Source organism: Notothenia rossii (genome assembly GCF_949606895.1).
Source record: "Notothenia rossii genome assembly, chromosome: 7".
Taxonomy (NCBI): Eukaryota; Metazoa; Chordata; class Actinopteri; order Perciformes; family Nototheniidae; genus Notothenia; species Notothenia rossii.
Genome location: NC_136905.1, coordinates 23,588,287 through 23,609,144, shown reverse-complemented (window position 1 = coordinate 23,609,144; position 20,858 = coordinate 23,588,287). Strand labels below are relative to the sequence as shown.

The following is a 20,858-nucleotide window of genomic DNA, read 5'->3' as shown; positions in this document are numbered from 1 at the left end:
AACTGTGAATGTGTGATACTGTGATAAGCTGTGATTTAAAATGGGAGGGGGGAATGCAATTGCCAATTTAAAACACACATAACTTTCACACACTAAATCATTATTGTTGGTACCTAAATATCACCATCTTTCCTTGGTGCCTTTGGACTGAACCACTGAACATAGCACAACACCGAGAAACGTAGATACCCACTTTGCCAGTAAAGAATAAAAGAAGGCATAAAGGCAAAGAAAGACAAGTTTAGCCTGTAGCCTGAACACATGCTTATCAAATTTCCATATAGAGTGTAGTAGATTTCGTTGAATCAGACTTTTAATATTTTCTAATGACAGGCTATGTTAGCAATCAGGCACAGGCAAACAATTACTAGGAATGGTAAGCCTGCATAAATGCATACCTAAAAACATTTGTTTCCAACATTAGCGTGCTCACACACAGTGAAGTTTAATGATAGTCGAAACACTTAAAAAATGTATACAATCAGGGTACCCGAACAAACGAAAAGACACAGTTACACAGAATCTCTATAATCAGCTGTGATGACGCTGAGCTGTGAGCTGCTACAGAATGGCCTTCATTAATGATGACCCATGTTAATGGCCCAGGCAATCAGGGAGGAGCAATACTTTCACTTCAAAGCAATACTTTGAGTTAATACATTTGTGCAAGGAGGTCTAAGTTCCAAAAAACACTTTTCTATATATTATTTAAAAACATAGAAATGCTCAGTACATAGATACGCAAATGACAGAGAAGGCTAGCGTAAATGTTACAATAAGTGAAGTGACACTGATAGAAGAGTGTCAACTGAATATAAATACAGTGTTTTCAAGTTGTTTTTACATCTCCTCTGGTACCATAACCTGATTTTGGTCCTTAAAAGAAAAAGTAATTGGAAACATTTTCACAACTCAATCAATACTAGTTGCTCCCACTCCTCCTGTTAGCAGAGCATGTCATACTGAATCAAACCATATGGTTGATTTACTTTAAAGGGAGAGAATCCACTTAGCCAGCCGAGCAGCTGCAGGATAAAGAAGGTAATACAAACACAACCACTCACCTTTCTGAATGAGGCTGGTAGAATTGGAGGCCTATTGACTGAATCAGGAAGCATTCACACTCCTGTCTAGGAAACCATTTAGCAACACAGGCTTAATACCCCTCCTTCACTCAGTTCTCTGTCCCTTTCTCCCTCTCCGTCCCCACACACACTCCCTACTGCCACCCCTCCATTCAGATGTCAGTCACAGATGACTGAAAAAAACAAGTTGCTGCAGACCCATGGTGTGTGTGTGTGTGTGTGTGTGTGTGTGTGTGTGTGTGTGTGTGTGTGTGTGTGTGTGTGTGTGTGTGTGTGTGTGTGTGTGTGTGTATGTGTGTGTGTGTGAACTTGTCTGAATTGATGTGTGTGAATAACTCACAGGCTGATGCGTTTGGCCCAACAAATCAAGCAATCAACAAGCCATTACAGCACAGACTGTGTCAGTTTGAGAAGTGCAAGTGAGAGAGAGATGGGGTGAAACAGCAGATATTTCCTTGAGATTTATTATTAAAGGAGAACAAATTATTTCAAACAAGCATGCCAACTGAGCCATTTTTTTAATCCCTTTTTTCTAGTTTTACTAAGTAAATTCGTACAACTTTTCTGAGGCACTAGACAAATAAAGAACCTGACAATATTTCAAAGGCAAATGTTTGTTTGGCACCAAATGGACTGAGTAATTATGGGGGCTCACAATGTGTTTGCATTTTTGTTGGACCGCACATCTGTATGTATTGTCTAACATTGACAGATTGAGAGCATGTATACATGGCTATAGTGCTGTACTGTACAGAAGCCAAAGAAAAACCATGTCTTCCGTGTCCATGTGTCAGCCAGCATTGTCATGTGGGTGGAATATCAGTGTGTTCACTCATACAGAGGCCTCATTACATTTGTTCCAATTTATGTTGCCTTTGATCAAGAAGGGGCTACATTTCACCTTTTAGCCCAGGGGTGCCCAACCAGTCGATGGCGATCAAGCATTCCTGGAGGCTCCCGACGCGATTTTTGAGGACAGTAAAAATAACAGTAGCATTTCAACAGGATTTTGATATAATAAAAACTCAAGTTAGATACCGCTTTTAATCAGCTGTAAGTTTTAGTTTGTTTGAACTTATTCATTATAATTATTGTACAAAATGGTATAAGATTGCAAACAAGATCTGTTCTGTTTAAATTGATTATAGTCTATTATAAATTCAGGTTAAGAAACTAGTGTTGCTTGCATCTTATTTCTTTTTATACTACAAAAAAAAGGGTTTGATTCTATTAATTTTGTCGTTTTTATTGCACTTTGGCAGCGGATTCCTGTGTAGCTTCAGATCTGAGTTGTCTTATTAGTAAGCCTAATTTATACTTTTGTAGCAACACTATTTTTATATAATGGCAAAGAAAGGGTTCAGAGTCTTTTCTTTTTTTCCTGTGTCATATGTGGCAGCACTGTTCAATGTTTCTTGAAAACATTACCCACTGTAGTATTTGACGTGTGAATAAACTCCAACTCTGTATCAACAACACTGTTGTGTAGCTTCAGTTAAATACTTGTATGTGTGTAGATTAGAAAGAGGTAAGATAAAGGATCTGCAGTATTTTATGAAGTATTCATCGTACAAAGGTCAGTTTTATACAAGTAGAAGTGTGTATTTACCTGGTAGTAGGCTGTCAGTAATGGCTACGCCTCTCTATTTGGACTGGTAGATCTCGGCAGACTGGCAACTTTAAAAGTAGCTCTCGGTTCAAAAAAGGTTGGGCACCCCTGCTTTACCCTATAAATATCATAGCCTATCTGAAGCCATGGAGGAAATACTTAGATGTAAAACCAAATAGTTTTGTCTATAAACTTAGGAGCAGATAAAAACCTTTAAATAATACAGACACTCATTAGACAACAGACATATTTTTTAAATAAAATACCGGAGATAAACGCCTGCAGATCCCAGGAAATGAATTGTTACTCCAATTCCGTATCTAACAGAGAAAATAGGGCTTGAAAGTGAAAACAGATGGTGGTAGTTACTAAAGTGCTGGCAAAAAGAAGTTGTACCAGGATGCTAGAGAGTTTTGGACTTGAGCAAGAGGCATTCCAATTTTGTAATATCCATGTCTGTTCCACATCTACTTCATTTGATTGTTTTTAGCTTTATGACTTAGGTGAAATACATGTGGGGCAATATTATATCATTCTAGATTTAGCTATCCTTTAGGGATGAATTCTGTCTTGATGTTATATGATTTGTAAGTGGGGTCATTGGAACTTTGGAAAATAGAAATGTAATTTTAAACAGATTGATAATTCCTGTAAGATTAGTACATTTAAGTCAGACTTTCATATCATCGAGTAACAACATTGCTTTCCTGTATAAATCTGCTGCTTCTCGTCACTTATCGACGAAAGTGTGTGCTTTTTCCCCGAGTAAGGTTACAAAGCAAGAGCGTTAGCAGGGCTCGACATTATAAATGGCCCGCTTGCCCGGAAGCACTATTTAGACACACCGGGCCAGCATAACGTACTTTCCACTTGCCCGCTCGGGCCACTAAAAATATTGGTTTAAAAAAAAAAAAAAATCCTGTGGTATTGGTATTTTGACTAGCAATTTTGTTAAATTGTTTAGTTTCCGCTACAACATAGCGTTTTGTGAGTCGGTTGTCCTTGTTGGGTGAAAAGCAAACAGCTGTTTGCTGCGGAGCGCAGCGTGAGCAGGCTCCTGTGAGCGCGCTCGTTCCCTACAGAATATCGCGCCACCTAACCATTCGCCAACATGTTTTTAATACCAGCGGTAACCGGCCAAGCGCCGAACAAAACGTGCATTTATCAAACAGGTTTGTTTTCCACAGACCTTATTTCCAGCTATTTTCCAAAACCCTGTGGAGAAATCGATAGTTACGGCTGTAACTACGGTTCTATGAGTCCCGGATGACCGCCAGAGGCGGTGCTTTTAGCACTTGATATTTCCATTGCACGCATGCGCAGTTCGAGTACCTAATAACAACAAAGTCACCTGTGACCCACGTGACTACGGCTACATAGGCCGGCGTCATTAGTGGATCGGTTCCCAGAATCTTCTCGCGAGCACACAAGAGTTCTGAGTGACCGGAAACTCTGGCGGTCATCCGGGACTCATAGAACCGTAGTTACAGCCTTAACTATCGTTCTATTTAGTCCCTACTGACCGCTAGAGGCGGTGCTTTTAGCACTGGATGACTATACCAACCATGTCATGAAGAATCAGAACACTTGCTTACCTAGCTGGAAGCAGCGGAGCTCGGCAACAGGACCACGCCCAAAGGATGGGGAGTGGCGACATTGACCCGGTAGAACCTAGAGAATGTGCCAGACGATGCCCACGATGCCGCGGCGCAGATGGTCTCCAGGGACACCCCTCTCAGGGCAGCCCAAGACGTTGAGATGCTCCTTGTAGAGTGACATCTCACCCCTGACGGCGGGGGGCGGCCACTGGCCCCATAGGCATGTGAGATTGTATCCACAACCCAGTGGGACAGCCGCGGCTTGGAGAGAGCGCAGCCCCTTCTCGTGCCGCCATGGCAAATGAAGAGCTGCTCTGACTGTCGTATATGGGGCGTAGCCTCTAGGGCACGCACAGGGCACAGCAAGTCAGGCGTGCCGTTCTTCTGTGGGACGTTAAAGCGCGCCAGCTGGATAGGCCGATTGGAGTGGGCTAGTGGAAGCACCTTGGGCAGGAACGCCACGTTCGGCCAGAAGGCAACACCCGAGCCATCGGAGTTCCACCTCAAGCATGTATCGCTCATGGAGAGGGCACGTAGCTCTCCAACTCGTTTCCCTAAGTTCATGGCAAGCAGAAATGCTGCCTTTAAGGACAGCCACTTAAGCTCCACCTGGGCCAGGGGCTCGAAGGGAGGAGATGATAGGGCATCCGGCAGCAGGGGCAGGTCCCAAGCCGGAGCCTTCGGGGTGCTAGGGGGATGGTGCCATAAAGCCCCTCTCAGGAAGAGGGACACCGACCTGTGGCACCCTGCCGTGGCGCCGTCGACCCGAATATGTCGGGCAGAAATAGCAGCCACATAAATTCAGAGTGGAGTGAGAACGCCCACTATCTAGAAGGGACTGCTGTCTGGGCAACAGCGTACATGCTGTCCCAAGGAACACGCACATTCTTGCCCCCCAGGTGGGGTAGAAAGTGCGTGAGTACAAGCTGCACAGCCCAAAGCTCTAGCACGTTGACATGGCGTGCACCCTCCTGGGCAGACCACTGACCCTGAACGGTCCTGCCCTGTCGTACTGCACCCCACCCTGAGAGACCTGCACCTATGGTGACGGTCTCCTGTCATCAGGAGATGGGCCCTGCCCCTCCAGTGTGACAGAGAGTGGAGGCAGCGCTGCGACGCCCTGACTTTCCTGTGACTGTGCCACTTGGCGTCCAAGTGAAGGCTGTTCAGCCACATCTGCATGGGGCGCAATGACAGCGGGCCTAAGGGGACAACGGCCGAGGCAGCCGTCAGTCTGCCCAAGGGCCGGAGGAACTGAATACAAGGCACCATGTTGCCAACGTGGAAGTAGGCATCCCTCAAGTCCACGGTTGAGAACCACTTCGCCTGTGCATGTGCTGTGGTCAGCATATAGAATGGCAGCACCTTCAGGAATCTGTTGATTCCTCTGAGGTCCAAGATCTGGCGAAATCCGCCGACTTTCTTGCTCACGAGAAGGTACGCCGAGTAGAACCCCCTGGGCTAAGCAGAGGGTCTACTGGCTTGATTGCTTCCTTGGACAAAAGGACGGACAACTCTTGGGCCAGAGCTAGGGCCTCTGCCGGATCGCTGACGACTGTCATTTTGGCCCGGCCGAAGGCTAGTGGCCGGAACTGCGGTTCGTACCCCTGGGTTAAGGTGAAAACCACCCAAGGGCCGGAAGTACAGACAGCCCAGTAAATGAGCTGCTGCCGAGAGTCTTGGGGCCTAACCCCCCGGCCTCCGGAGCCCCCTGGGGGGAGCTGGTAAGGCTCTAAGGCCCGAGGCCGCCTAGAAGGCCGGCGGCACGAAAGCCCCTGGGAGGTGGATGAGTGGGCCGCTGGGACCTGCGCAGACCACCACTGTAAGCTGGTGGCTGAGAGCGGCTGCTAGAGGGGCCCCTGGGCCTGCTGGGAGTGGGCTGCCTAGCTACAGGGCAGCTGCCCCAAACAGCTCCCCTGGCTCGACTGGCACACTACGGGGGACATGTCTCCGTAGTGGTGACTGAGCAGGTCAAACCTGGCGATGATTCTGCACCAATAAGGACATAATTCATCCCCATTCCCTAGACATTAGGGCAAAGGCTTACAGTGATGCCTCACTGAGGCCCAGCAAAGAAGGATCAGCCGGAACCTGCTGCAGAGAGGTAGAGACAGCCAGTATCAGATGGGAGAGGGAGTTCCCGTGCCGCTGTGTCATAGGCCCTACAGAGCAGCTCGTTTGTGACCCTGCAGTGAGGCCGAGGGCACCTGGCATCAGGAGCCAGAATCGGGGAGGCGATGGCAGGGTCAATGGATGGCAAGCGACCCAGCCCCACCCTCGCCGGATCCTGCATGGCAGCAGAGTGGGAGAGGGCCCTGGTGTCTCTCCAGCATGCATGGAGCTCCCTCGGGTACTCCTCTAAAGGAGGAACAGTGGGAGTGAAAAGAGGGCAGGGTTATGCCTGAAGAAGGCGCTAGCCTGAGCCGAGTCGGCCTGCGGAACCTGAAGCTGCAAGCGTACCAGGGCCGCATGAATAATGGCCGCCATGGAGGCGTCCTCCGTGCCCTGCAGAGAGCTCTGAGCAGAGGAGTGGGAAGTCTCCTCGGGGGTGAGCGGGTTAGAAGAGGTTTATCCGGAGCCATCAGCGACATGGCATCCTCAAGCAGAGGTGTGGCAACCGAAGGAGGGCCAGGCGGCAAGCTAGTGGCCCCCACACCGTCTGCTCCATGACGGCATCTAACCGACCCACCTTAGAGGACAGCCTGTTTCTAGCCCTCTACCTGGGGGGTGAACCCATAGCCATTCCTCCATCAAGTCGCTGGGAACGGCCAGACTGAGCTGGAGGAAGTTGTGACAAGGAGAGGTACCACCTCTGCAACTCTTGCCACTCTGAGCGCCCGAGGCATGAATCTACAGCTCATGCAGGCGCTTTGCGTGAGACCCTCCCTCAAATGCTTGAGGCCAAGGCAGAGGGGAGCAGCGGTCATGGCCGTCCTCGGGCTCAAGAGAAGCCATACAGGCGCTACATGAATGAGCCAGTCTGTAGGTAGCCAGATGCAGCGTAGCCGGGAGTGGGCGCGAGAACACAGCCTTCCCCAGCTACCTGCTGAAAGGAAATAGTAGAGCAATGCTCCTACTCGCCGAACACAAAGAGGAATGTAACTACACCCACGTTACCGGCAGAGGGAGCGGGAGCGAGAGCGAGAGCACTGCCTTCACCTAGCTGGATTAAATAAAAGAAGCTTAACGGGGCAGCTTAGCCAGGCGGCTGCTGCCAAGAATCGAGCAATACGTTACAGGGAGCGGGAGCGAGAACACTGCCTTCACCAGGTGAGTTAAATTAAGAAGCTTTAACAAAACATGCAAGATGTTAGCCAAGCGGCTGCTGCTAACAATCAAAACAATACGTTACCGGTAGCGGTAGCGAGAGCACTGCCTTCACTGGCTGAGTTAAATAATGAAGCTTAACAATACACGTAAGACGTCAGCCAAGCGGCTGCTGCTAACAATCAAAACAATACCTTTACCAGGAGCGTGAGCACTGCCTTCAACAGCTGAGCTTAAATAAAGAAGCTTTAACAAAACATGCAAGATGTTAGCCAAGCGGCTGCTGCTAACAATCAAAACAATACGTTACCGGGAGCGGGAGCGAGAGCACTGCCTTCACCAGCTGAGTTAAATAATGAAGCTTAACAGTACACGCAAGACGTTAGCCAAACGGCTGCTGCTAACAATCAAGCAAGATCAAGTCAAACACAAATGTTTAAGACCAGATAACTAGCTTCTAAAGAAGAGAACAGCACAGAGCCGTAGTTACAGCAGTAACCATGGCCAGTACTTACACGGCTTAGAACCGTAGTTACAGTACTAACTGTGGCCGGTGTCTAAAAGTGTCAGCCAAACGGCTGCACACTAGATAATATAATATTGGGAGGATGAAATCCTCTTTAATGGCCACACATGCAGAGCACACAGCACACACAGTGAAGATTGTTCTCTGCATATCATCCTAGTGCTAGTCTAGTACTAGGAGCAGTAAATACAACGATATAGCGCTACTGCAATCAAAACCATATGTTACCGGGAGCGGGAGCAAGAGCACTGCCCTCACCGGCTGAGTTAAATAATGATACTTAACAGTACATGCAAGGTGTTAGCCAAGCGGCTGCTGCTAACAATCAAGCAACCAAGTCAAAACACAAATGTTAAGACCAGATAATTAGCTTCTATGGAATAGAACAGCCCGCATAAAACCGTAGGCCATGGTCACATTAGTAACCATGGCCAGTGCTTACATGGCCTAGGACCGTAGTTACAGTAGTAAGTTAACTATGGCCAGTACTTACCTTACTCTCTAAACAAAAAATGGGCAATATAATGGCACACTGGGCTTTCCATACTAAATTGAATGAGAGACGCAGCTAAAGCTGGGACTCAAATGCTAATGATAGCTCGGGCACAACGCCACAAGCAGAACTTTCAAAAAGAGCATAATAAGGGCAACTTTATGGGAGAGGAAGCGGGAACACTGTTGTCACCAGAAAGTATAAGCCAAACAATAAATAAGACAGCAATCAGGACAATTTAGCTGGGAGAGGGTGCGGGGACACAGCCATCACCAGCAACAAGTTGACACAAACCTGTCCGTTGAGGATCTGCACAGCGCACAGCCGGCCACAGCTCCTGGAGGACGCGTTAACAACCCGTAGCTCCGACTGTCAGTCAGGAACCGATCCACTAATGACGCCGGTCTATGTAGCCGTAGTCCCGTGGGTCACAGGTGACTTTGTTGTTATTAGGTACTCGAACTGCGCATGCGTGCGATGGACATATCCAGTGCTAAAAGCACCGCCTCTGACGGTCAGTAGGGACGAAATAGAACCGATTGCTTTTTGTCGAGGGAACCAGCAGCTTGGTTTTATGACGCGTCACTGGCTGCACCTCTCAATATGATGCCAATATAAACAAGGTCTTCTGTCGGCTCTGTACATCAATGCCGACCTATGCTACAAGTAAGTGAAGAGTAGAAAAATATAAATGTATTGGCTATAGGGAAATTTCCAAGCAGTCTAGGATAATGAAGGTTATAATCTAACCTATTACATAGCCATTACATTTCTAACTCCTAATGACAGGAAGGCAGAAAGTGCATTATAAAAATAATAATACTCATAATAATAGCAAACTATGGTCATGAAGGATGGGTCATGACCGAAAGAACGAGATCGCGGGTACAAGCGGCCGAGATGGTTTTTCTCCGCAGGATGGCTGGTGTCTCCCTTAGGGATAAGGTGAGAAGTTCGGTCATCCGGGAGGGACTCGGAGTTGAACCGCTCCTCCTTCGCGTCGAAAGGAGCCAGTTGAGGTCGTTCGGGCACCTAGTTAGGATGCCACCTGGGCGCCTCCCTAGGGAGGTGTTCCAGGCACGTCGAGCTGGGAAGAGACCAAGGGGTAGACCTAGAACCAGATGGAGGGATTATATCTCTTTGCTGGCCTGGGAGCGCCTTGGGATCCCCCAGTCAGAGCTGGTTGATGTGGCCAGGGAAAAGAAAGTTTGGGGCTCTCTGCTGGAACTGCTACCTCCGCGACCCGACCACGGATAAGCGGGAGAAGATGGATGGATGGATGGATAATAGCAAACATTTTTTAACAATGACCACAATATAATTATTTTAATAAACCAAATATGAACAATTGAGGAAAATGAGGAAGAACTGATGATTCAAATGTTGTAGTACAAGTAGTAATGTAGTTAGTGCATAAATTACTATTGCAACAAATGTGTTAATTTTCTTCATTATTAGTCGATCTTTTTAGGACGAATGCTCCGGGCCAGTGGTTACAATGGTGGGGCCAGTGATAATGCAATTCCACCGGCCCGGAGTGGAATTTTACCCTTAATGTCTACCCCTGATTAGCAAAGAGAGAAAGAGATACAATGGAGTGATGTGCTGAGATACTAAGAGGGAGGATGTTTTATCTGTGTCTAAAAATGCATTCTTAATTGCCATTCAAAACAACTGCAATAATAACATTTTCATGAATTGCAGAGTCCAGCATAATTGTCAAATTAGAGATGGCTGAATGGTTGTAGATATCAGCATGAAAATAATGGCAACCTAATCAACCGCCTTTGAATGGTGACAACAAAAGAACTCAACTAACAGTACTAAAGACTTTAAATACCTTCACATTCAAGACATTTCCAGACTATGTGAGAGCCACGCTGAACCTAAAGACAGCTAGAAAAAAGAATGGCTTTCACAGAATAGACTGAAAGAGACAGATAGGTGGAAAGACAAGTTAGGAGAGCATGGCGAGAAGATAAATCACCATAACCAACATTTCTGTCATCTTTTACAATTTACAATTCCCTGCCCTAAATAGTCAGTTAATTAACAGAAGAGGAGAGAAAACGCGTGGCAACCAAATGTCAAGTTCCACAAAGATGGAGTTTAGCTCTTCACAACAACGCAAAACAACAGCCGCTTAAAAAAAAACCTCATTCTACAAAATAAAAGTAATTAAAATGGCCAAAAGGGAAAGAAAGCTGAATACTAATTGCTCAGTTTAGCAAAGAGTGGAAAATAGGAGGGAAAAAAAGATCTGTTGGGGGGAGAGAGAATTGTTGGACTAATTAAAAAAAAAGATAAATAATTATGTCAACTTCTACGAGCCAAACTGGGATTTCAGGATAACTGAAGGGAGGAAGTTTATTAAGTGTAATTAAGTGTTTTATTTTCTGCAAATTCTGTCTTTCATCATAAGCCTTTGATTTAACTACCTCAACATCTTCCTGTGTTTACAACATTACGTTTTCTCTCCCTCTCGGCCTGTGTGGCTGGGCAGGTGCAGCGGGCCATGTTGACAGCTTGTCCCTCCTCTCTTGCCGCGAGGAAAACTGTCACCCCCGTCATTCAGGCCTATGAACACAGCGTGGAGAATGTATGTATGTGTCTGTGTGTGCTCTCGGGAGACTGTGACAGTGTGGGGTGAGAGGAGACAGGGGAGAGAGGCTTTATTATCTCTGCCAGAAACAGCTGAATGCACGGACACTCACACACACGTTTGCTGAGAATGACTAAAGCGTGATGGGACTTTCGCAACCTCAACCCGAAAGGCCAGAGCCCTCAGGGAGCAAAACTTTAGACCAGATGACATGGTGATGCAGTAAAGGGACAGGAGACTCTGTGAGTGTGCAGTGTGTTCTCTTTCCAACTACACACATGCACACCTTTGCACAAGCGAATAAACAGTGGTCACTCTACACAAACAAAGGAAAGCTTGCCAGTTGCAATGTCCAAATTCCTCTCATTGATGGATATAAACATAATAATTAGTTGTAATGTGAACAGAGACAACAGGGGTGAGAGAAACAAGGCCTCAGACCGTTAAGTTGCCAGCTTAAAATTATCTAATTAAATGGGGAATAGCCCTCAGTGTTTCCCCTATATACAAATACTGGCGGCGCAGCGCCGCTGCTGAAATATGAGCGCCGATGCTAGGGGGCGCCAGCCAGGTACCCAAAAAAAAAAAAAACTTTTTTAAAACTTTTTTCTTAAAATAATAATAAGTGGCGACCATTTTTCATTTTTGATTGTTTGTTATGTTGATTTGTAGTATTTGTGTTACTGGCATAGGCGACATAGGCGGTCGCCTAGGACGCCAGATCTGGGGGGCGCTGCGCTGGTAGCTCTGGGAGGGAAAAAACATTTTTGAACGTTGGCGCTCATCCAAATGTTCGGCCTTGATGTAACAACATTCATAATTAAGTAAATGTAACACCCTTTTCACCCCGGTTACACGTTTAATTTGCCCTGTACGGTGGGCGCTAGGTTAACTAGGTAAAATAAGATATGAATGAACAACAAAATTAAAATAAGCTACATTTATTTGTTATTGGTAGGTTATTGGTTATGTTCACATACTTATTTGATTATTAAAATGTAAACTGATCTTTTTCATATGGGCGTTTTAGAGTTGTGCCCCCTAGATCAGGTTTCTAGTAAGTCTGTGCTCAAAGTGCACCAGATTGAAGCATTTTACTGTAAAATGTTCAAAACAAAATCTTCCCGGGGGGGCATACCCCCGAACACCCCTAGAGGATGTGACGTCCACCCCCCAATTCAAACAGGTTCATACAATACTGAATATATTTGAAGCCATTTTGACGTCTATTACCTATGTCAATAAGTTTCTGTTTTTGCAGTGTATTTGTCTTTTGTAGAGATTTTTCATTTATTCTTTCCACATAAAATGTCGCCTAAAATCTCCCCAAGGGCAGCAAATTGTCTAGAACCGGCCCCGGTACTAGGCCTCAAGAGCCTTTCTTGTGCTGACACATAGAAACAAATTGGCGGGGCGCACTTCGCACGAGCACACACTAAAAAATTCCACGCGCTCCACGCTCACATTATGCTGGGCCCACCTGCCTTAGCACCACTGCTATGGCTCCATCCTAGGGGAAACACTGGCCCTTCTGTGACTGCCTAAAACTCAGTTGTGGTTGCGTTGATAACGCGCTAACGCAAACATTTTTTAACGACACTAATTATTTTAACGTGAAATTAACGCATGTGTATTTGTCCTCGTCCCGCCCCGTAGTTTCAGAGCCCAAAGGCTTGACGTTGTTGTTGTTAGTTGGATGGTGGGAGATTCTAGCGAGAGATATGGATACAAAAAAAGGTGTTTTAAACAGCAAGCCAAGCTATGGCTTAAACAAATACGTGTAAGTGAAGAAGGCAGATCTGGGAGAAGTATATTCTTAGTCAATTGTAATTTGATGCGGTTTTCAGGTGACTGATTGATGTTAAAGATTTCTTACTCTTAAACCCAAACAGAAATCATGAACTAGAATGGTACCAAATGCATTTATTTGGGCTTCAAACTCTGTCTCGGGACCAAAATAGGATGCAGGCCAGTACATGTCAAAACTTTACCAGCGCTGTTTTAAGGGTGAGGCAGCACCACTCAACTGGGACACAGGAAGCAAAAAAAACAAGCATGAACCTGTACTCCAAAACAAAACACAAGGCTCCAACATGGCTCAGTGCATTACACAGTCAAGGCCTTAGAGAGTCTGAGTGTGTGTATGTATGTGTGTCCGGTGCGGGGCATTGGCCCTAGACAAAGTGCTCCGCCAGCTTTCTGCCCACTGGTCTTTTCATTGCTGACGGATGGGCCTTGTTCAGCACCATCTGGCTATAGGATATTTCACATTAATCATCAGGAACGCGCACGTGCGCACGCACGCGCACACACACACACACACACTTTTGTCTCAGTAAACATACACTCCCCAGATGAGTATAATTGTCTACATGTAAATGAACACAAAAGACAACATCTACCTCAGACATATTTATAGTTACAGTGCAGTTTAATTTACATAGGCAAAGAGAACAAAAAAGGCAATGGGACCAAAAGAAAGAAAAATGATTCTAATTGACAGGTAATTTCAATTGCGCTTCAGCTAGCCATTTTCCACATTTGTGATTCCGAGCTAGCCACGGGAGATTAGAAAACAAGCATGGTTTAAAAAAAACTCAACAATTATTCCATTTAAAAACATTGTTTCATTTGGTTGGTAGCCTTGAGCTATGGAACAATAAAGCCACACTAACCCAGCACCCCTTCCCTGACTCAGTCTTTATTAATGACCTTTTCACACCTATAGGAGGACAAGTAGTAACAATAAAGGCTTTTAAGACACCAATTTCTCCCTTCCCTCCAAGTCTGTGCGCTGTCTTTCTCTCTCTCTCTCTCTCTCTCTCTCTCTCTCTCTTTATCTCTCTTTACGTGGCACACACACAGATTGGGGCATGTTAGTAAACACATTATATCATTACATAAACCGTAAACTGAAAGGCCAGACACCCAAGGGAATTTAATGTAAATGAGGAACATTATCAGACTTCATTTATTTCTATCTAACGGCTATATGGGCTTAATACAAGCTGATTTGCCTCAACATTTCCACGGTGTGTGGACATGGGCAAGGACAGCCAGAAACGAGACTGATCTGGGAGGAAACATGCTTGACATTAGATTTATTATCATTAAATCATATCTCACGGCTATCTGGGTATGTAATGCAAGGGGATTTATTTGCACATCTACACAATCTATGGAAAAAGGACCTCGAGGAGCATTGCTGTAAGTTGTGCTGCATGGAAGATTTACAAGAAACTTGCTTGACATGTTAGAAATATTTATGTATGAAGGCTAACAGATACCATATAATAGGGCAGGATTAGTTTTGACACATTTTATCCACAAAATATAGGGAAATAAAATAGGCAAGGTTGTCAGAAGGTTAGATGACAATTTACCCTGCTGGGGATTAAAAACATATGATGTTGTGTAGCAGTCATAAATACGGCATATACAATGCAGTGGAATTATTTGTATTAGTAGCAATTATATTAGTAACTTTATTTGTATTTTATATTACAACATAACTGTTTAAAGCATGTTCTCTACAGTATGAAAACAAGACAGAATGTTCCTTTCATAAGACAAGATGTGTAAATAATATGTATTGAGAGTACAGTCAGAAGGTTTGGGGCTCTGACTGCAGCCATGTTTCATCTTTAGCCTCAACTTTGAAATGGACAGGGGCTTCATCCCAGAGGATCTCAAACTTCACACCAGCTCAGAGTGATGTTAGGGGTTTAAGAACTGTGAGAGACACAGTGCCTTTTAAGTGTTACTTCATACAAAATCCGTCTTCTTAGAATGAAACACTCACCCCCTTTATGCTCTTTATTTTTTACACACATACATATACGCATGAACTTTGAGCAAGTGGATTTTAGAAGTGGTTTGTAATGGGCAACACATTCAGGGACATAATCTAGCCTTTACCTTAAAACTCTAACTTGCAATTGGGAGTGGTAACTAGGGCTGTGCAATTAATCGTATTTTAATCTTGACTACAATTTTGGCTTGCAACGACTATGAAAGCAACGTAATCGAAATAAAACGATTATTTTGCTGCATTCCTTTTCTAAAGCCCCTGTCACACTGTCCCGAAATTGACACCAGATGGACACATGATAAAGGAAATGTTCAAATTCGGTTCTGATCGTAACAACATCGGGCCATTCGTGAGCCATCGTATGACCGTCGGTGGAGTTTCTCAGGCTCCGGCAGCAACTTCGTGAGCGGTGGAAAAATCTTTGGCATGCCAAAAGATTGCTGAAGGACCTTTTGAAGGTTCATTTTCGTGTTGAATTTGTGTGTCCATTTTGCCCTTTGTAAGTCCAGCGTGAGGGCATCTTGTCAAATCTTGTCATCTTCGTCTTTACTTCGTGTGATCATCGGTGCCATACGAAGGAAACAAGAAGCTGCCCGATTGTTTATGCTGTTGACAGGAAGATGTTGTTGCTATGGAAACAACATGACGAAGATAAGTAATATCTTCTAATCTACATATAAAGACGGAGAAAGTAAAGAATAAAGTCTATGTTTAAATGTTAGCACCCCCCCGAAGAGGCACAATCTCTTACGTTGAGTCTGGATACATTCTAACTCATCAGTAAAGTCTACGACCATATTTTCGTGTGTGGTTCGGGTGCCATCGTGTGGCCTTCTGTAGGCATCGTACTTGCTTTGGCTGTTGCTTGGCTGTTGACCAAGTTCGGGGCCATCTTCGTGTGAAATTCACAATTCCATATGTGTGTGTCCATCTGGTGTCAATTTCGGGACAGTGTGACAGGGGCTTTAATGATGCTCTCAATTTGTCTTGCGTTATATATCCTGACCGCGCGTGCGCTTTTGCCCCTCCCTAAAAGCCCTCTCGGCCAGGTTGTGTTGTGACTTGCAGTCTGTTTAATAAATCCATATAAACACGTTACAAGGGAAGCTTTAGTTGCCGTGTATGTATTCTCCGGTCTCTAGCGTACAGAGTCAGTCAAACTTTTACTGACTTATCAAGCCGGAGCCTCTTAGCTCGCTATTTCCTGTTTCACGATAAGGGATTATCAAAATAAGAGTACTGCGTGTAGCAGTATAATTAAACATGACAGGTACAGTGGGGCAAAAAAGTATTTAGTCAGACATACAAGACCACTGATAATCTCCCTTGATCCGGGGCTCCACGCAAGATCTCACCCCGTGGGGTCAAAATGATCACAAGAACGGTTAGCAAAAATCCCAGAACCACACAGGGGGACCTAGTCAATGACCTGCAGAGAGCTGGGACCAAAGTAACAAAGGCTACCATCAGTAACTACGCCGCCAGGGACTCAAATCCTGCAGTGCCAGACGTGTCCCCCTGCTTAAGCCAGTACATGTCCAGGCCCGTCTGAAGTTTGCTAGAGAGCGTTTTGATGATCCAGAAGAGGATTGGGAGAATGTCATATGGTCAGATGAAACCAAAATATAACTTTTTGGTAAAAACTCAACTAGACGTGTTTGGAGGAGAAAAAATGCTGAGTTGCATCCAAAGAACACCATACCTACTGTGAAACATGGGGGTGGAAACATCATGCTTTGGGGCTGTTTTTCTGCAAAGGGACCAGGACGACTGATCCGTGTAAAGGAAAGAATGAATGGGGCCATATATCGTGAGATTTTGAGTGACAACCTCCTTCCATCAGCAAGGGCATTGAAGATGAAACGTGGCTGGGTCTTTCAGCATGACAATGATCCCAAACACACCGCCCGGGCAACAAAGGAGTGGCTTCGTAAGAAGCATTTCAAGGTCCTGGAGTGGCCTAGCCAGTCTCCAGATCTCAACCCCATAGAAAATCTGTGGAGGGAGTTGAAAGTCCGTGTTGCCCAGCGACAGCCCCAAAACATCACTGCTCTAGAGGAGATCTGCATGGAGGAATGGGCCAAAATACCAGCAACAGTGTGTGAAAACCTTGTGAAGACTTACAAAAAACGTTTGACCTCTGTCATTGCCAAAAAAGGGTATATATCAAAGTATTGAGATGAACTTTTGTTATTGACCAAATACTTATTTTCCACCATAATTTGCAAATGAATTCTTTAAAAATCAGATAATGTGATTTTCTGGATTTTTTTTTCTCACTTTGTCTCTCATAGTTGAGGTATACCTAGGATGAACATAACAGGCCTCTCTCATCTTTTTAAGTGGGAGAACTTGCACAATTGGTAGCTGACTAAATACTTTTTTGCCCCACTGTATATGCTTAGTAGGTTGTGGAAGTGCGCTTCAAAATATTTGTTTATCTTCTTTATTGGTATTTATTATTTTGATATGATTTATTTAAATGTAGATATACATTTATAATCTAATTTTTGTATTGGTTGTTCAGTTGAATTGTACTTAAACTTCAGGGTAATCAACTGTTAAAAACATAATGTTCAAATTATTATTATTTTTTATAATACCTATTGGTAACCGATCAAAGCCTTTATGAATCAGCATGGTGACAAAGCACACGCAAACCAGTGATTACAACAAAGTTTGTTGGTTGGGGAAGCTCAGCAAAGCACGCTCGGTGCACTTTCAAAAAACAAGCAATTCCTTCTGGGAATCATACTTGAGTAGAGAGCATGTTCACAAATACTACAGGAAGTATCTGATTTGATGCAAACTGGTCAATGTACTATAAATATATTCTCTGGTAACTTTGATCTATTCCTTGTTTGTGAGCGTAGGCATTAACTTATGTGCATCTGTGTTTCATGTGCAATACTATTATGTGTGTGTGTGTGTGTGTGTGTGTGTGTGTGTGTGTGTGTGTGTGTGTGTGTGTGTGTGTGTGTGTGTGTGTGTGTGTGTGTGTGTGTGTGTGTGTGTGTGTGTGTGTGTGTGTGTGTGTGTGTGTGTGTGTGTGTGTGTGTGTGTGTGTGTGTGTGTGTGTGTTTGCTTCCAAGAGTGGGAGGCAGAGGTCCATGCCACAGTTGAAACGTGATCACTCTCATATCCTTTTAATTAGAGTGTAACATATAACCACAGCAGCAGAGGCACAACCCCCCCAGAGGTATAAACTCTGCAAAAGAGACTTGACCAAGCTAAAACTTTGCTTAATGACAGTGTGACAAATGATAGGTGTGCTTCAATCAACATCTTGTTAACAACAGTCACTCTGCAGTAGAAGCATTTTTTCTACACTATTCTGCTTTTCATCAAATCCGGAAAGGAAAGTAACAACTGCTTTTCACACCACTGCTCAGACATTGGGCAAAACACATCACTCACCATTGTTATTTACAAAGCAAAAAAAGTAAGAGGGACATATTTTTGGACGTGGGTAGCCATATGCTAAGACACATGATCTCCTAGTCTATATGTCAAAATATAATATTTCTTTGCATGACGGTAAAGTAACGTGGTGACAGCTGTTGTCATGAGCTTGTCACTTTCGGAAGGAGATCTTTATATAAGAACTCACACACACATTGCTGTCAAAAGGGTCTCATCATCATAAGCATGCCTGAAGAGAGGCATGTTCAGTCTGCTGTCAGATGTTAACCTCATACAGTATGAGCTCATACACACACACACACACATATATATCAGGGTTTCCGTTAGCCGGTAATTACCTGTTTTTAGCTGGTAACATTTATTAAAAACCGGTAAATTCAAAACCTGCCGGTCAAAATGTCCGGTAATAATTAGGGCCTCCCTTGAAAAAGAGATCTATGATCTCAATGGGACCAATCTGATTAAATAAAGGTTTGAAATGAGGGATGCTCCGATCGATTGGCCGCCGATCATTATAGGCCAATATTCACTCTTAATAGTTTGATCGGTGCTCTCTATAAAGGCCGATCAGGAGAGCTGGATCTGATCGATATGGACATAAACGCGAGTGAAGTATAACCGGACGAGAGAGAGAGATCTGATCAGCTGCTGAGTCTGACGGAGACAAGCAGCTCTGCATGATCACCTGAAGCCCCGCCCACTGTTTAGCGGACTGCATGAGAAACTGACGGGCTGTCAGGAGGGAGGGAGAGGGGAAAAGAGAGGATCCGTTTATCCCGTGTTATTATCCAAAGTTAATGTAAACTGTTGAGTAATGTACTTTATCTACTATACATAGTTTCTTTGAATGCAATAATTATGCTGTTTGTTGTTTGGAGAAGCGCATCATTTATGAAAAGTGAATCTGAACTTTTCGATCTGTTACGATTATAAACTGAAGCAATATAAAAATGAGCCCCATTAACTGAGTTTTAAACATCAGCATATCCGGTCATAGTCCGGTGATTACCTGCTAACGGAAACTCTTCTACACCATTCTTATTCTTATTATTCTTGAAACGTGACCGGTAAGTTTAAAATGTGTCCGTTAAAATAAAAATTTCCGGACATTTGACCGGCAACAAAAAGTCCTAGCGGAAACCCTGATATATATATATATATTTAAGCAATAGCTCACGACAGGCCGTGGTATATGCTCGTTATATCACAGCTAAGGGGCGTGGTTCGGCGTGGCGAGAATATTGCTCCACTTTCTCCGGTCCCCGAGATTGGGCTTCCAGTAGCTCTGGAGAGAGCTTTCGCACCTGTGGCCACTAACGGTCATAATTTCTCTGCTTTGTTTCAAGACCCGCATCAGAAAGCTTTTGAATGCAGGCAGTTTGCTTTTCAGCCCAACGGTATACTGTTTTTCTCAGACGCGGAGGGATACTGACTTGTTGTGAAAAGTAACTTACAATTCTACCCGTGGTATACGCTCAGTATAACATGGCTAAGAACCAATCAGATTGCTTGATTTCACTTGTCCGTTTTATAAATATATATATATATAAGAGGAGATTTATTTTTGACTTCAGAATTCAATCTCTCTCTCTCAGACACACACATTTTCACAATGTAATCAGTGACAAACACTTGAGCTGTCCTCATCCACTCGATTGCCGACAAGAGGTGTCCGTCTTGAGGAGACAACAGACTCATCACAGCTATAAATACAATATGATGATGCTGACCTACAACTCCTTTAAAGTCAAGTGAAGGCTTTTGCTCAAGAGGTGAAGGAGGCTGAATACTTAAAGCTCCCCCCATTAACAAATGAACAAATGCAAAGAAAAACATTGAAGAGCCAAACTGAGGAAGGCAGATACTGAAACATGTCTTACCTCGTGGTCGTAGGGGTTGTAAGAGTGGAAGAGTTGAGACAGCTCTTTAGTCCTCTGCTTTTTCTGTTGACAACAAAGAGAGAAATAGAAATGTAATAAATACAAAAACATATAATGTATGTATATTACAGTTTAAATAACAATGTAAAAAGCTGGTGCTTGATGTAGATGAAGTATAAATACAAATACCCAAATCGAATTAATCTGGATTGGGAAAGTATTCCATTCATACAGTAAGTGATGACACAATCTGCTCGGCATTGAGAATGTGACTTCTTCATATTCAGACCCTGTACATAACACTTGACCTGAGTAGTTGTTTTAGTATCAGAAATGTTGTAACATCAAGATATATTTAGTAACCCTCCCTAACAAGGTAATTCATTCATAGCATTCATTCAGTATGGCTACGCTATCTAATTTAAATGTATTCCTGTATTGCACGGTGGAGCATGGGAGAAACAAATAACCTGTCAGAGACCTTGATCAGAATTGAAATAGTTTATATATCTATTTTTTCCAAACATTTTCCTACATCACTGATGAAAATACTTAAACCCATCA

General features: G+C 44.1%; 1 protein-coding gene across 1 annotated transcript in view; it reads right to left on the bottom strand.

The window, feature by feature from the left end:
- LOC307046825 (threonylcarbamoyladenosine tRNA methylthiotransferase-like) overlaps positions 1–20,420 on the bottom strand; it is an 87,865-nt gene extending 67,445 nt beyond the window's left edge. The window contains exon 1 of the mRNA XM_079693470.1: positions 20,295–20,420. Coding sequence (XP_079549596.1) covers positions 20,295–20,405 — 111 coding nt within the window. The 5' untranslated portion in view covers positions 20,406–20,420. The remainder of the gene's footprint in view (positions 1–20,294) is intronic.
- Between the last annotated feature and the right edge of the window lie 438 nt (positions 20,421–20,858).